This window comes from Xiphophorus maculatus, chromosome 2, assembly GCF_002775205.1.
Source record: "Xiphophorus maculatus strain JP 163 A chromosome 2, X_maculatus-5.0-male, whole genome shotgun sequence".
NCBI lineage: Eukaryota > Metazoa > Chordata > Actinopteri > Cyprinodontiformes > Poeciliidae > Xiphophorus > Xiphophorus maculatus.
This window is the reverse complement of record NC_036444.1, coordinates 16,416,604-16,434,363: the sequence shown is the minus strand read 5'-3', so window position 1 is coordinate 16,434,363 and position 17,760 is coordinate 16,416,604. Positions and strand designations below refer to the sequence as shown.

General features: G+C 38.6%; 1 protein-coding gene across 2 annotated transcripts; it reads left to right on the top strand.

The window, feature by feature from the left end:
* The first annotated feature begins 1,568 nt into the window (after positions 1-1,568).
* On the top strand, positions 1,569-16,531 carry th (tyrosine hydroxylase). Of its 2 annotated transcripts, XM_023344041.1 has the most exons (14): positions 1,569-1,717; positions 1,971-2,066; positions 2,174-2,377; positions 3,350-3,524; positions 3,642-3,730; positions 3,864-3,931; positions 4,021-4,071; positions 12,463-12,608; positions 12,711-12,846; positions 14,631-14,700; positions 14,783-14,839; positions 14,971-15,066; positions 15,157-15,290; positions 15,777-16,531. In XM_023344041.1, exons 1-14 carry the CDS (start codon positions 1,634-1,636, stop codon positions 15,934-15,936), a joined length of 1,566 nt encoding a protein of 521 aa, XP_023199809.1. In that variant the 5' UTR covers positions 1,569-1,633; the 3' UTR covers positions 15,937-16,531. The 2 variants fall into 2 exon arrangements, with proteins under 2 accessions (XP_023199809.1, XP_023199811.1); XM_023344043.1 differs by lacking the exon at positions 1,971-2,066.
* The last annotated feature ends 1,229 nt before the right edge of the window (positions 16,532-17,760 follow it).

Genomic DNA, 17,760 nt, shown 5'->3' with positions numbered 1-17,760 from the left:
TGCTCTAGCTTCCATTTTAGCCACAGTATCTTCTTTTTCTTCAACGTTCATGATATAAATATTCCAAATAGCAACAGCAGAAAACTCCTTCGTTCATCCGAAAAGCATGCAGATTGCATAGAAGAGCGTTTAGCATCCACAATGACTCAGCATTTTTCTCGATAAAATTATTTCCACTACTCACGTATCTTCATAAAACATTAGCGAAAAACAACATTAAAAAGATGATAAAAAGCAATAAATAAATCACAAAGTTGCAGAGAATTGTTTTTCAGCAGAAACAGAGGAGCTGGTCAGAGCTGAAGCTAAGTATTGAGACATTACAAAAAGAAAAAAGAAAACTTCTCCAAACTGCTAAAGTACCAAAATACTAGAGACTGGGCTGCTGGTTCAGTTTCCTGACAGACGATTTTTAGGCATAAAGCCCAAATTAAATTGTTTAGATTAAGCATTTCCATGTGTTGCAGTTCAGACTGAAATAGCGTTGAGAGTCTGAGGCATGACTTAAAAATTGTTGTTCATGTTCTCTCACTATGTAATCTGACTGAGCCTACGCTATTATGCAAAGGATGGTGGACAACAAAATAAACAATTTTTAGATGTTTAGAAGTTTATGTTTGTAACAAAACAAGTGTAAAGGTTTGAATATTTTCCCAAAGCACTGTAGCTCCTATGACTGTCATTTGGTTTAACATTTTCTTTAATCTTTAGGTTATCAATCCTATCCTCCAACATAAGATGAAGCCACATTTTTTCACCCCTTCAGGGTTACACCGGTGCTCTTTAGCATTTTCAGCCTGAGCGTTCAGGTATAGGTAAGAGTCACACAGGATCTCGCTTGAGTTCTCTGCACCCTTACAAGGTCGTGATACTGCAGCATGTGGCCAGAGGTCCACAGATAATCCCTTTACCAAATTTTGCCTGTGGGCATTGTACATCATTCGCAATCATGTTAGACCACTAAAGTCATCAGCCTAAAGCGCTGCAAATTCACTTGATGTGGTTGTTGCTGAGGTAAGATACTGGCAGAGTACCTGCAAAGGGAAAAAACAACATGTTGTTCTCTAGCCTGTTTGGAGCAGGTGTGAGGTCTTTTTTTTTTCTATCCGTCATCAAATCTAATTTGTCAGGAGCTGTGGAGATTGGATTGAGTTGATAAAGTGACTTAATTTTCTACAGTTGACTTTTCTTTCGTCTAACCTTTAAAATAAAGCCCTGAGGTCAAAGCTTTGATTTTTGTTTAAAGATAATACAATGTTCCCAATTAATGGGTGGAGAATATATTTTGTGATTTATTTGTAGAATGAACACTGAATTGTTTGAAAATTGTGACTATGGCTTACATAAAAGCAAATAACAACTGAAAAACGTCCTACTTCAAACCTAAATACTGCGCCTATATAGGGTTAAAACGGTTATATACATGTGGACAGATCCAAGCGAGACTGAGTCTGATTCAGTGCAGATTGATTCGAGTTAGATTAGCGCGTTTGACGTCAGAAACTGCAAACAAATGATGCTATAAAAAGAGTAAACCTGTCCGCTAAAAAAATGTGAAAGACCTCCCAGTACAGAGAGCCGCAAACACACTTTCACCTCTGCTACAGCTGACCGTCTATCTTAAAGCCTGAAGATGCCTCTTTCTAGCAGCTCCACGTCCTCCACCAAGAGCATCCGCAGAGCCGCGTCCGAGCTGGAGAGATCGGATTCCATCACGGTAAGAAAAAAATATGAAAAAAAGTTAGAATAATTATCAAGTTTGCTCATTTAGAAAAGTCTCGGTGTATTTACGCTTTTAACAAGTTGTCAAAATTCGGACCACTAAATTTGGATACTTCTAGAATTAAGCGCAAAACCGAATTTACGCAACGCCACGCGGTGCTGACAGCGCGTAAGGTGTTTTGTTTAAATAATCAAAAGCGCCCCTCAGTCCTGCCCGAAAGAGTGCTAAAATATATACTGTGGTATAGTTATGTTTTAGGGTTTACCTCGAATGCATTGCTGTCCCAATGCGCATTTGGAGATGTAAAGCGCTCCCGTCCAATACCCAAAGACAAGTCCAAAAAGTAAGAATAGACAAACAGTTGATTGTATCCGATGTTGTGTGTTTGTGTGTTCTGCCTGGGAGATGAAATCGCATAATGCAGGAGGGTTATTGTTGCTCCTCTCACAGTCTCAGAGATTCATCGGAAGACGGCAGAGTTTGATCGAGGATGCGCGGAAGGAGAGAGAAGCTGCCGCGGCAGCGGCGGAAGCAGCGGAGGCCACCGAGCAGATCGTGTTTGAGGAGGAGGACGGAAAAGCGCTGCTGAACATCTTCTTCACTTTGAGGAACTCGAAAGCACCTGCGCTGTCTAAGACACTCAAAGTCTTCGAGGTACGAGGCAGATTAATTTGAGACTTAAAAATGGAACTCAATGCGACTTTTCTTTTAGCTTGAGTTGTATAGAAGTTCAAATGTAATTCATATATTAGCTAGGGCTCTTATATGAGCGATGTGTGTTAAAGCCTTCCACGCTATTTCAATCAGACTTGAATCAAGGTTTCTCAAGATAAAAATAAAATTTTGTACTTAAATAAATAAATAAGAAAAAAAAAATAAAACAAATTTAAATTCAACCAGAAATAACAAATCTGGCAGTTCTTGTGTGTGAGCAATTTATAAAGACTTTTTGAATGATACGTTATCCACAAATGTATCTCAGATATATATTACACAATTATATATAATAAATCTACAATTTTTATACAACTTTTTTTTAATAAACATATATAAAAGTTTGGAAGTAAAATATGCAACAACCGTGTATATATATCTATATCTATATCTATCTATATATATATATATATATATATATATATATATATATATATATATATATATATATATATATATATATATATATATAAATATATATATATATAGATAGATATAGATATAGATATATATGATATATCATGATATATCATGATATATGATATATATATGATATATATATAATGAAATCCATGATATACATATATCATGATATATCTTGATATATATATAATGAAATCCATGATATATATATATATATATATATATATATATATATATATATATATATATATATATATATATATATATTTACAATTATATATTTACAATTTATACAGGGTATTGAGGTGAGTCTGAAAGCCAGCTTTCACTACGCACCGGGACGCAGAATTATTTGCATTTATGAGTCCAGTTTGTTTAATAAAGAGGAGAAATGTATGCAAAAAAATCACCATTGTACAATGGAGTTGTGAATACTGTGGAGTAATCATGGTACATCCATGCCTCATAAGTGTGCTGACTGTATTTCAGACATTTGAAGCCAAAATTCACCACTTGGAAACTCGACCATCTAGAAAGTTGAGGGAGAACCTTCAGGGCCTGGAGTACTTTGTGCGCTGTGAGCTGCACCTCTCAGATGTCAGTACTCTGGTCAGCTCTATCAGGAGAAATGCAGAGGATGTCAAAACCACCAAAGAAGTTAAATGTAATCATATATTTTTACTTCAGAGATCATCTGTGTAAAAATCGGCTGTTTTGCTCAAATAAGAACCACAAAGTATCATTAAATTTTTATGTTTTCTTTCTACTTCTTCCGTACCAGTTCACTGGTTCCCAAAGAAAATAGCAGATCTGGATAGATGCCATCATCTGGTCACAAAATTTGATCCAGACCTAGATGAAGATCATCCTGTAAGTAATGCATTAGCCATGAGCAAGGAAGCAGGAATACACTTCACAGTACCAGGGGCTGTTGTGATTTTGTGCCATTATGTCATAACGCAGACAGTCTGACCAGTGTTTTTGATATATTTGATTTGACCAGGGATACAGAGACCCTGCCTACAGACAGAGAAGAAAGCTGATCGGGGACATTGCTTTCACATACAAACAGTGAGAAAAAGCAGTTTAACCTCGCAGACAGAGATGAGCAGAAATACTTTGAGATTTTCTGACAAATGTGTATATACCTGTGTCTGCAGTGGGCAACCAATTCCCAGAGTGGAGTACACAGAAGAGGAGATTAGCACATGGTAAGAATTTACAAAGTAAAAATGGTTGAAATTACAAACATGTGTTTTTTCCACATTCATTCTTCCACAGAGTAAATTCAATCTTGCTTCTAAGAAGTTAAATCTTTTACTGTGGCAGTTGTTGATATGCGTAACGTTTGGGGCATGTTGTTGCGCAACACCCCCCCCCTCCTTTCTGTCTCTACTCTCTCACTCTCTGCTTCCTCTTCTGAGAGGGGAGATGTGCTACCAGCTCTCCATCTAACGGGTTAATTGAGTTTCCTAAATCTGCCGGGATTTACCCTGTCCAGAACTGAAGTAAACTCTGTTTAAGCTGGTTTCGAGAAACGATTCACCTGATTTTTAACGGCCTACATCCAGGTGTCTCACCCTTCTTCCCTCTGTGAATTAGCCAGACTGAGCAGCCTACAGCCAACTAGTTTCACAGAGCACACCTGTTAACGGTCGCTCGTTCTCTATTTCACAACTTGCATTTGTTATTGAACCAGGTAGGTTTTAGTGACTCGGGCGAGTCCCAAGGATGTTGTTTTAAATTTGGGCTACCAGCAACCTATAAAACATTTTCCACCTCTTCCTCTCCAGAATCAAACATCACAGCTATTTTACAACCATCAAAGAACTTTAAGGTGACTCATTAACTGAATGTCCACAACATCTTTTAGATTTTCTTTATGCTAAATATTTTATTAGTAAGGCATTTTTGCAAGGGTCAGTACAGCTTAATTCAGTAGCAGAAATAATCAAATAAGTAAAATCAATCATCTAGTCTGTCTTTCCCTACTGCTGATACTAAGAACTAAAAAAAAAGAGAACCTTTGAGAGAGACGGACGGAGTTTGGTGTTTCGAACCCCAGACCTGGCACGATGATGAAGAAGGTGCTGCAGCAGGAGGAAGACGCCGATCGATGAAGGCAGGGATCTCTGTAGGTCTGATGATGAAGAAGGTGTTGCAGCAGGAGGAAGATGTTGATCAGCGAAGGCAGGAATCTCTGTAGGTCTGATGAGCCTCCTCTCCGCATGGATGGTGAGGTCACACAGGACTTGGTGCTGGCAGGAAGGAAGGCACCAGTTCTTCTTCTTTGTCTTTGCCTTTGTCTTCATCTTTGTCTTTGGGGTCTGAACCCAGCCGATGAGAGAAGTGCGATTTGAAGCCACAGGTTGTGGGGCTGACGGGTTGGTCCCCATGGCCGGACAGTCTTCGGCTCCGTGGCCCCGGCTCTTCTTCAGCTGCAGAGTTCTTTGTCCATCTCTTGGCTCGAAGCTGCCCGGAGGATCCAACGAACGGTTCCTCTTTTGCACTCACCTTTTATAGGGTTTCTGACTGCTTAGACAGATGATCTCATATCCATCACTGTCTTACAGACATTTCCTGATGTCTGTGCTAATGTCTCAGGGTTGCTCAACCTCCTATGTCCATTGCCTGCACAACCTTTCACCTACTCTCTAAATAAGGCGTTGATCATCTCTGCTCTCCTGTTAGTTCCTTGCCTTTCACCTTTCACCTACTCTCTACCTCCAACATATCAGTGATGTTTAATTGCAGTTACACCTTTTACACCATTTCAAATTCAATGTCAAAATCACATTTATATCACATTTATTTTCTTTAGCTTCTCTGATCTAGCATTCATTTATAATTTTATAACCATAACTTATATCACATTTATTTTCTTCAGCTTCTCTGATTTATCATTCATTTATGATTTTATAACCATAACTTATTAATTATACTTATTATAATCTTAATGTGAGTTATTACAGATGTTTTTCTGAAAAGAAACCAAGAATAATCCATGATTCTAATTATTTGATGCCAAAGTTACAGTTACTTGTTTTTCTTGTAACTGTTCCCACAAATGTTCGTGTAAATATTATTACAAGTAAACCAATATTAATATAAGTATTTTACTTTGAATCTTATCAAATTACTCAAAATGTTTTAGATTTCATTCTTTAAAACTTTCATGATTTAAAATAAGAAATAGTCTCAGCTATTTTTTATAAATCTGCAGGCTGGAACTTACTTCCTCTTTTTCCAGGAAACCTGCTTTTCCTGTTTAATGACTCTTTCTGACTGACTATGATTTCTTATGATTAGATAGAAAAAAGTAGAATTAAAGCAAAGTTTGCATGAGACAAAAACAACACACACAACCAGATTTATTTTATTGACACTTAAGTCTACTGTTGGGCCTAGATATCACTTGAGTGATTCATTTTAAAGATAACTTTATTTATTATTACTGTTAAACTAACTTTATTGACACTTAAGTCTACTGTTGGGCCTTGATGTCACTTGAGTGATTCATTTTAAAGATAACTTTATTTATTATTACTGTTAAACTAAAATCTCCAGCATGGGGAAGTGGGATGAGCTCGGATTTTCTTGACACCCCCTCCACGAGGTCAGACCTTTCACATGCTGGGAGTCCATCACCCTCCTGCAGTTCGCCGTCCTCATCCCCTGGAAAGAGAAGATGTTCGTCTGGGATGTGAAGATGCAGATTCTTCATCCTCAGTTGTCACAGAGGGCTCAGTGTAGTCATCAAAACTCCACTTCTCTTGACACCCCCTCCTTGGAGTTTTGATTTCCCCCATGAGGTGATGAATGTCGAAGAAAACTTGGATCGCTTTGATTCTTCTACAGGAACCTTCGCTGGATGAACTGTCAGTTCTTCAGGATGTGGGATGGTTCTTTAGGGAAGATGGGCTGAGACAGAAGGCCTCAAACAAAAAAAAAAAAATTCTGGCTGTTCAGCAGAGCAAAGCAAAAAGCATAAGCATCATGACGCTTTATCCGTAATCATGATCCTTTTCCATTTTAATCCATCAGGTTGTGACAGGAGTTCTTCTTTAGCATAATCCAATTTCTTCACGGCCCTCCCAGTCCAAAGCCTTGAAGTTGTTCTTTGAACGGCAACCTTCCTGTAATAGTGGCCAGTCTACTGTAGGATGGCATGGTGCTTGATTCTCTGGCCATCTTCTCGTAATGTTCTGGTTCGCTGTAGCTAAGAACTGGCTTGAGCACTGCTTCCTCATGGACCCCTTTCTTCATCAGTAGTACTGTTGAAGTTCAGTACTTGCTTTACAAAAACTCGGGCGTTGAATCTCTGCTTGATCACCGTAGTTGCAGGCCGATCTTGAGCTTTAATCCAAACTCTCTGCCCTGCTTTCAGTGACACTTTGAGCTGCAACTTCCCTTTTTCTTCTCTGAGCAAAAAGGAAAAGTGTCTTCGCCTCCCTGCTTTCTGTGACGTGAACGGAGTTCCTCTGCAGGGGAAGACCTGCTCTTCTAGCAGTTGTCACTGTGTCCATCAGCACCAAGAGGTACTTCTCACCTCTCTTTCCTGTTGTCCCCATTGGCTCTGCTACATCCATGCAGACTGAACCCCATGGGACTGTGCTCTTGATGAACAAACCTTCCATCCGCTGTCCTGGGTGCCCTGGGTAGCTGTGCAGAAAGTTGATGCAGTTCTGTTGAGGTCTCCTCCTTTTCCAAACGATCTGGACGGCCGGCTTCCTCCGGTTTCTTCCCCAGATTTTCCTCCTCGAAGTGATCATCCATCACTCCGTCTCTCTGTCGGTTCGAGTTGTCTATCCCCCAAAGCCTCTCTTTGCGCTCTTGAGCAGGGATGGGTCTAGACTATGTTGGCTACTAGCTTCACTGTCTGGATCCGGTCATTTATCCTCAGTAGAAGCTTTCCCTCACCTGTATGCTATACAGTTACTGCGAGGGTTGTGACTGATGGCCTTATCAGTCACCACTAACTCTTTTCCCTAAGAGTTAGTAACCCAAGTGAGCTATTCAGAGTCTCACATCTGTTTTCACTGACTTGGTATCTTTGGGGCCCGCCTACTCAGTTGTGCGCCGCCCCACGTTGGGCGCCACTTGTTGTTGCGCAACACCCCCCCCCTCCTTTCTGTCTCTACTCTCTCACTCTCTGCTTCCTCTTCTGAGAGGGGAGATGTGCTACCAGCTCTCCATCTAACGGGTTAATTGAGTTTCCTAAATCTGCCGGGATTTACCCTGTCCAGAACTGAAGTAAACTCTGTTTAAGCTGGTTTCGAGAAACGATTCACCTGATTTTTAACGGCCTACATCCAGGTGTCTCACCCTTCTTCCCTCTGTGAATTAGCCAGACTGAGCAGCCTACAGCCAACTAGTTTCACAGAGCACACCTGTTAACGGTCGCTCGTTCTCTATTTCACAACTTGCATTTGTTATTGAACCAGGTAGGTTTTAGTGACTCGGGCGAGTCCCAAGGATGTTGTTTTAAATTTGGGCTACCAGCAACCTATAAAACATTTTCCACCTCTTCCTCTCCAGAATCAAACATCACAGCTATTTTACAACCATCAAAGAACTTTAAGGTGACTCATTAACTGAATGTCCACAACATCTTTTAGATTTTCTTTATGCTAAATATTTTATTAGTAAGGCATTTTTGCAAGGGTCAGTACAGCTTAATTCAGTAGCAGAAATAATCAAATAAGTAAAATCAATCATCTAGTCTGTCTTTCCCTACTGCTGATACTAAGAACTAAAAAAAAGAGAACCTTTGAGAGAGACGGACGGAGTTTGGTGTTTCGAACCCCAGACCTGGCACGATGATGAAGAAGGTGCTGCAGCAGGAGGAAGACGCCGATCGATGAAGGCAGGGATCTCTGTAGGTCTGATGATGAAGAAGGTGTTGCAGCAGGAGGAAGATGTTGATCAGCGAAGGCAGGAATCTCTGTAGGTCTGATGAGCCTCCTCTCCGCATGGATGGTGAGGTCACACAGGACTTGGTGCTGGCAGGAAGGAAGGCACCAGTTCTTCTTCTTTGTCTTTGCCTTTGTCTTCATCTTTGTCTTTGGGGTCTGAACCCAGCCGATGAGAGAAGTGCGATTTGAAGCCACAGGTTGTGGGGCTGACGGGTTGGTCCCCATGGCCGGACAGTCTTCGGCTCCGTGGCCCCGGCTCTTCTTCAGCTGCAGAGTTCTTTGTCCATCTCGATCTTGGCTCGAAGCTGCCCGGAGGATCCAACGAACGGTTCCTCTTTTGCACTCACCTTTTATAGGGTTTCTGACTGCTTAGACAGATGATCTCATATCCATCACTGTCTTACAGACATTTCCTGATGTCTGTGCTAATGTCTCAGGGTTGCTCAACCTCCTATGTCCATTGCCTGCACAACCTTTCACCTACTCTCTAAATAAGGCGTTGATCATCTCTGCTCTCCTGTTAGTTCCTTGCCTTTCACCTTTCACCTACTCTCTACCTCCAACATATCAGTGATGTTTAATTGCAGTTACACCTTTTACACCATTTCAAATTCAATGTCAAAATCACATTTATATCACATTTATTTTCTTTAGCTTCTCTGATCTAGCATTCATTTATAATTTTATAACCATAACTTATATCACATTTATTTTCTTCAGCTTCTCTGATTTATCATTCATTTATGATTTTATAACCATAACTTATTAATTATACTTATTATAATCTTAATGTGAGTTATTACAGATGTTTTTCTGAAAAGAAACCAAGAATAATCCATGATTCTAATTATTTGATGCCAAAGTTACAGTTACTTGTTTTTCTTGTAACTGTTCCCACAAATGTTCGTGTAAATATTATTACAAGTAAACCAATATTAATATAAGTATTTTACTTTGAATCTTATCAAATTACTCAAAATGTTTTAGATTTCATTCTTTAAAACTTTCATGATTTAAAATAAGAAATAGTCTCAGCTATTTTTTATAAATCTGCAGGCTGGAACTTACTTCCTCTTTTTCCAGGAAACCTGCTTTTCCTGTTTAATGACTCTTTCTGACTGACTATGATTTCTTATGATTAGATAGAAAAAAGTAGAATTAAAGCAAAGTTTGCATGAGACAAAAACAACACACACAACCAGATTTATTTTATTGACACTTAAGTCTACTGTTGGGCCTAGATATCACTTGAGTGATTCATTTTAAAGATAACTTTATTTATTATTACTGTTAAACTAACTTTATTGACACTTAAGTCTACTGTTGGGCCTTGATGTCACTTGAGTGATTCATTTTAAAGATAACTTTATTTATTATTACTGTTAAACTAAAATCTCCAGCATGGGGAAGTGGGATGAGCTCGGATTTTCTTGACAGGCACCAAGAGGTGAAAAATCAACCAAATAAAACAAAACAATAAAAACTTACCCCAAGCTACTTTTGCATAGCTTATTTGAATGTTAAGTCAATGGGAGTGGGTGTCCCCTGTGGTGTGCAGAGTGTAGGCACTAAAACGAATTTGATAACACTGCAGTTGATGTAATTTGCAGCTCATGGGTTAGTGCTACAAAAAGGGATTTTTCTGTGTTTAATCAGGAGTCTGAACCGTGTTTGGCCTTTTATAGTTCAATAAGTTAAATTTTTTAAATTGATGATTCTCCACTGAACAACATTCTTTGAGACAATTTAGATTTTTTAAAAGCACTATAAGAGAAAATGTGACATTTATATGTTTTGTTTTTTTTTTAGATTAGGATTACCTTAGAACTGGAAAGATACCAAAAGCACATTATGTACTCTAGGCTATCTACCTACCTATCTGTCTCAATATTAGGTTAGTAACAGTTTTTAATGTTTCTGATAAGTTACAGAGTTAAACATTTTTCAGACTTAATCTGGATACGAGAGTCGTAGGATTTGGGGCAGCAGAAGGATTACACCACGGTATAGAATTGCTAGTGATCATAAATAAAATAAAATCAGATTTTTGTGCAAAATATTATGAATTCTCCAGTAAATGATGCACAGCCAGAGGGCAGTAGAGGAGCATTCAGTTTACAGTAGCCTGGGTGTGTCTCACAATAAACAATGTAATCAGTTCTTCACAGTTTCTTAATATCTTGCTGTGGTTCTGCCTATGAATGCCAGAATTCAGTTTTTTATGCAGAATGTTAAACTGAAGAAAATGAGTAGGGTTCCTTATTTTACCTTTTAGTGTTCATAATGTTATGTGGATTGATTGATTTATGGATATAAAAAGTTATTAAACCAACTATATTAGGCACAAATTCAATATTTTATTTTTTTTATTGTTAGACATCTCCAGATACTGAAACATTTTTGTAACAGAAAAGTATACTGTAAAAGTATGTTTAAGATCAGCATAGTACCAGTATTGCTACAGATTTAGTTAGTGACACATGGCATTTCTAGTAACTAAAAAATAGACAACTAATTTGTCCTCATTGTGAAAGCAATGCTTAAGAAATCATGTCCTTAGTAATTCGTGATATTTGCAAAAGTTCTGATTGCTACATGCAAGTGTCATGTTGTGAGGAATCCCTTTAACACACATGCAGAATCGGACACGGACAATTGAGATAGTTTAAGAAGATTTATTTTACAGGTTCTGATAAAGGTTCTGATAAAGGTTCATAACAGGACGGCTCCTGAGGATGAGAGGGGAAGATTGGCAACAGAAAAGTTGATGATGAGATATGTTAGTTCTTGTTTTCGGAAAGGAGACCTGAGAAAGGGGAGATTTCTTATGGAGTTCTGGTGGATATGAGGCTCGGGGAAGAGGTGTGATCCTGAGTGGGGTTAACAGCGGTGGATTCAGGGGTAGAGCGGCTCGGAGGAGAGCGGGCAGGCAGGAGCGTCTTGGCAGATCTGCTGCAGGAGGACAACCAGGAATGAGCGAGTCTGGATAGCTTCAAACAGGAAACAAAGAGGTGTTAAATCATTAAAACTCGGAGGACGGGTAACCGATAAACACAAAGGAGACGTAGTGAATTCAGTTCAGGAACTCGAACCATAGAACATTGATTAGACGTGGAAGACTTGTTAATATCATACTGAGGTTGATAGTCAGGCGCTGAATGGTTGTTTGTCCGGTAGTACCTTATAAACAACAACAGACCAGAAAAAGATGATTCTTTACAGGTGTGCTAGCAGCACCTGGCTTCTGAGCCCCCCTGCAGAGATTCTCTAAAGGAAACTCACACCAGCCACACAGAACAGGATCACAACAGTAAGAGTCTCACACTAAAGAGGGACTGGCAGCAAGATACAGGCTGTGTTTGGAGAATTTTTGTGAACTCACACCAGCAGGTGGCAGTGACTCAGTGGAATGTAATGAAACAACTAATTCTAAACTTGGCCCCAAGTTATTTGAGAAAGAAACTTGTTCTTGAATAGCTGTAGATACTCCTGTTCATAAAAGGATTTAACACAGTGCTAAAGATAATAAAAATATGAAGGAAACGTAAGTCTGATCGAGTCAGAAGTAAATTCAGTGTAAATTTTTTAACCAGTTTGACCACATTTTCAGTCTTCAGTTAGAATCCTCACTTTTAAAGCAAAGAAGCTTTAGGAAACTGAGGTCTCACTTTGTTTTATTTCATTTAGGCGTCAAGTCTATTCGACCCTTAGAGACTTGTACATCACCCACGCCTGCAAAGAACACCTCGAGGCCTTTCGTCTGCTGGAGAAGCACTGCGGCTACAGTCCAGACAACATTCCCCAGTTGGAAGACGTGTCACGCTTCCTTAAAGGTATCATCTGAATGTAATCTATGAAAGGAATGAACCCTAAGCACAGATGTTGTGTGATTCCACAGTCTTGGTGTGTTTATAAAATGTTTTGAACTGACGCAGAACACACAGGGTTTCAGCTGCGTCCGGTGGCAGGCCTGCTCTCAGCCAGAGACTTTCTGGCAAGTCTGGCATATCGCGTGTTCCAGTGCACCCAGTACATCCGACATGCTTCTTCCCCTAACCACTCCCCAGAACCGTGAGTATTAATGTGATTCTATTGGGGCACAAAGTTAAAACTAGCTGTACATACTATATAAAATTCACACAGTACCTTTATTTTCCTACTGTCTGATATTTAAGACTGTTACTTCCTTTTTATGTTGGTTAGGATTACCAAAGGTATTTGCCAAATGCCAAAATTATAATTGTCTTTCAGACAATTCTGTATTACTTTGGTTAAATTTCGAAGCTGGTATATGCTAAAATAACTATGCTCTGAAAAGCTTTAGGAAAATGACAAGTCCTTCCTACATGGACTGAAAAGTCTCTCAGATAGGAAAAAGCCATTCTCCAAAAGCAACATAAAAAGCCACATCCATCTTGCAAATGCACATTTGGGTAAAAACTTCTTTGGAGTCATGTTCCATGGTTGGATGAGACTAAAACTGAAGGTTGACCAGAGTGGCCTATATTTGGAATAAAACTGAGAAGCTTGTATGACTGAGAACACCAACCACAAACGTGAAGTATGATGGTGGCAGCATCATATTGTGTAGGTGTTTTCCTGCAGGGGAAACTTGTGCCCTTTGCAAATGGGTTGACATCATGGAGAATGAACATTATGTGGGAAATATTGCAGCAGCGTCTCCAGACATCAGCCAGGAAGTTAAAGCTCGCAACAAATGGGTCAAATTAGATACAAATTGGCTTATAGACTGAACAAAGTCAATGTTTTGTTCTGATTTTAACACTCTAAGATTTGTGGGCAAAGCTCAAAGGATGAGTGCTTAAAAGGCATCTTGTTAACCCGACTTAGGTATACCCACTCTTTCCATTCTTTCCCGATGAATAGTCTAAATATTCCAGCAAACTAATCTGAGAAGTGTCAGAGTTTTGTAAATACTTATCTCATGAATAAGTTGTTTGTCTCTCTACTCTAAGCTGGAAACAGGATGAGGTGGACCATCCTGTTCTTGGAGAAACCGGTTTCAGCTAGTTCAGAGAGACCCTTCTACTCCTTATCTTTAAGTTTCTGTTTTATGACTGACCCCCACCCCTCTTTGAATAAAACCAGGCTGCTGCAGGGGGACAAGTTGGAGTTGTCCTGAGGCACCACTGAGACTCTTCCCCCTTTGAAAAGGCTGAAGTGATACTACTCTCTGTGTGGTTCTTCATATGTACAGGTTAAAATACCCAACAAGAAGCTTCTACGAAATCTCTCCTAAATTAAATAAGATTTGAAAACATCTCTAAAAATATATTGTTCATTATTCTAGCATAGCAAATAGAACATATTTTGGTAATCCTGCCTGATCTAAAACCAATAAAGCTTGGTCTGATTTAATGTCAGAGAAAACTATTGGTTATGGGCCTTTTTATACGGTCTGAGGTGTTCATTTTTCATTGAGGTGCAGATTATGTTATAATTTCGGTGCTTGACGAAATGAATGTTGGATCAGCAAATGATACAACAGTAAACACAAAATGCAGAGCAAAGTGTAGAACTGCCGTTTTTGCATCAAATAAGTCAGTTAAAATTATTTAGCTGAGTTCATTTTTAATAAAGTTCCATGCAAATTATTTGTCAAGGAATAAATGAGAAAACTTCCTTTTGCTTCTACAGTTTTCCTACTTGTTTGATAGTAAATTACATTTTTGTTTTGTTTTGTTTTCTGTCTAACTCTATTGATCAAAGTACCTGATCAAACTCTATTGTTTTTGCCACTACATGCATCACCAGCATTCAGTGAAAGTAATCTAGGTATGATTCCTCAGAATTTTTCTTTGTATGTTCAAAGTTGAGTTTGTCTTTATTTTCAGGGACTGTGTCCATGAACTCCTGGGCCATGTCCCCATGTTGGCTGATCGCACTTTTGCCCAGTTTTCACAGGTTAGAGTCCAACGGATTTCAGAATATTTTCTACAGTGAGGAGCGTTAATGTTTCATGACGTTTTTTGGTTTTGTTCTGCAGAACCTTGGTCTGGCATCACTAGGGGCATCAGATGAAGACATAGAAAAACTATCTACAGTAAGACTCTTGTTCTGACTGCAACAAAATCACTGAAAAGACTGTGTTGAAGTTATAATGTTCTAATATGTGACACATATACAGTTAATGTTGTTAATATTGACACTGTTCTTTGTTGTTTCTCTCACCAGCTGTACTGGTTTACAGTTGAATATGGTCTCTGTAAGCAAAACGGTGAGGTTAAGGCTTATGGGGCTGGGCTGCTTTCTTCCTATGGGGAGCTTGTGGTACGTTCCAGCATATTTGTCTTTCTTTAAAAACAAGAAAACACAGCCATGTGAGCTCTCATGTAATTCATTTTCCTTGTCACCTTTCAGCATTCTCTCTCTGATGAACCAGAGGTGCGGGAGTTTGATCCAGAGGCTGCAGCATTGCAGCCCTATCAAGACCAGAACTACCAGCCAGTCTACTTTGTTTCAGAGAGCTTTCCAGATGCCAAGGAGAAGTTCAGGTACTTAGTTCTTTATTGAATTATACAGATATACAGGATCTTATGAAAGGAGAAGAAAGAAACAGGGAAGAAAAAGAACAAGAGGTTGTGTGAGGACAAGGTCAGAGAACAGCCAGCCAAGCCCGAGGCCACAAACTTTTGTAGGTCAGCCATAGCAGCCAGAAGACAGCTGTTACTAATATAGCCTTTCTTACCAAGGCAAAACTCTGCAGTTTTATTTGGCAAACAGATAATGTTGCTCTGCAAAACAAGTAGCTTCAGTGAGTGTTTTGATAGTCTTTAGTCTCCAGTGGGATACAGCAAATGACATAAGAACAAGGTGACGAGATGAGAAGATAGTCAGCATGGAGATGTTTGGAAAAACAAATAAAGTAGGACAAAGGATGTTTTTTTTAATCTACTTTGTATGGCAATGTTTTCTTATTCTTTTATAAAGTGCTTTCATGCACTGATATCTCACTTGATACTCTCACAAATTTTTACCAGAACATACGTAGCAGGTATCAAGCGTCCCTTCTCGGTGAGGTACGATCCGTACACATGCAGCGTCGAGGTCCTGGACAATCCTCTGAAGATCCAAGGCGGTCTGGAGGGTGTGAAAGATGAGATCAAGGTGCTGACTGATGCCCTCGCCGTCTTGTCATGACGGCCTCTGCCGGTTGTTTGCTTTCTCTACGCTGAGCTCTGCAGTGTCCAAAGTGTGACGAGACTAACGTGCGTATCTTTATGTGCTGTAAATCCAGTATGATGTTCAGTTGTTGCAGTTTGTGTGTGTAGGGAAAGGGCCAACACACACACTTCCTCCAGTGTGAATGCATTTGTGGAATAATGTACTGTGGTTCTACTTGACTGGAAAAATTCATGCTTTAACATGTAAAAGTGTTCATATGTACTAACACTGGAGCCACAATCAATGAGAGTTGTATTTCTGAATGTATTCAAAGAAAATGAAATAAATAATATAAATTATTTTAAAATCAAAGAAATGTAGCAGCTTAGTGGAGATTGTATTCCAAAGTGTATATTTTAGTCCTTTGTTTTACCAAAAATATATATTAAATATTGTAAGTGCTTCTTAAATGATTTATTTTTCTGCATTGAATAGGGGTTTTCACTTTAATTTGTCATATTGTCTGTGCTGTATTTGCCTCATTTGGTTTTACATGCATGATGAAAAAAAGTAAAAAAAAACGAAAAGAGGTACATCCAATAACAATTGCAAATAAACATTGTTAACTTACTGCTGTTAGTTTACTTGGGTTTTGCACTGTGTAAATTGTCAAAAAAATAATAATTTAAATAAATAAAATAAGACGTTCTCATCTACGTGCCACAAGAGGGAGCACTCCTACAGGTTGAAAATGTCTGATTGTAAAGTTTAAAGGTTTTACTATGGGGATTATCTGATGAAACAAAAGCCTTGTTCATTCATCCGGGCAAAACCCACAATATTCTGTTTTTCCAAAACTAATACTTTGTATTATGGTTTCCTTTTCTATACCGAATTATATGTCTGCACCTACACCATAAAACAAACTGTTAGAATTGAATTGCTTTTACATGAGATTTTAAGCAATATTCAAGTGTTCTAGATAAGTGTAATGGCTGAAGACAAATTAATTAGTTACATTCTAATTATTTTTTCTAAGTACTCATTTAATTACATTGTAACTGAAGAAGTGAAGAGTGGATAAATTACCATTCCTAATTTTTATTAAACAAATTTGTGATACAGGTATGGCTCAATAAATTAAAGTACATGAAAAGTTGAAACAGAAAATGTATTTATCGAATCTTAAGGATGGTTAAGCCAAAAAAAAAAAAGCTCATCCTAATGAGGTTGACTGGTTACAGACTGGCGTATTCAAACAATTAAATGGAAAGAAAAAGTGAAGTAGAGTGTTGTATATATATATTTTTAAGAACCTGAACTTCAGGCTTTCTTCATCTGTAAGCCTTAATTATCATCAAAACGACCAGAAATAAATGGTTGAAATATATCTCGCTGTCTGAAATTAATCTTTTTAAGCTGAATTACTGAAATAAGTTCAGCTTCTTATCATACTTTTGTACAATTCGTGATCATATCAGCCTTAAATTTTATGTTGGACACTATCAAAAGATAGCAGTCTACGCGAGAAACATCTTCCACAATTCTAAACAACTGTTGCAAGTTGCGAAAACATCAATTAAGTACCAAGTAATTTATTATGCTAAGAATATGAAATTTTAAAGACATTTGTTGTCAAAAAATGTACTCCCCTCGAAAGGTATTTTTTTTAGTGCACTCAAAGGATTGATAGATGGAGCTTTCTTGTTGGCTGCTCTTTGTGTCTGATCCTGTGACAAGACAATGCGACATTGAATTTCAAATGCATCGGCACTCTGCAGGATTTTGTCCGGACACATCACCTACTGCCCGGTCGAGAGCGAAATCAGATCCTGGATCAGCAGTTCAGCAGCATTTGTT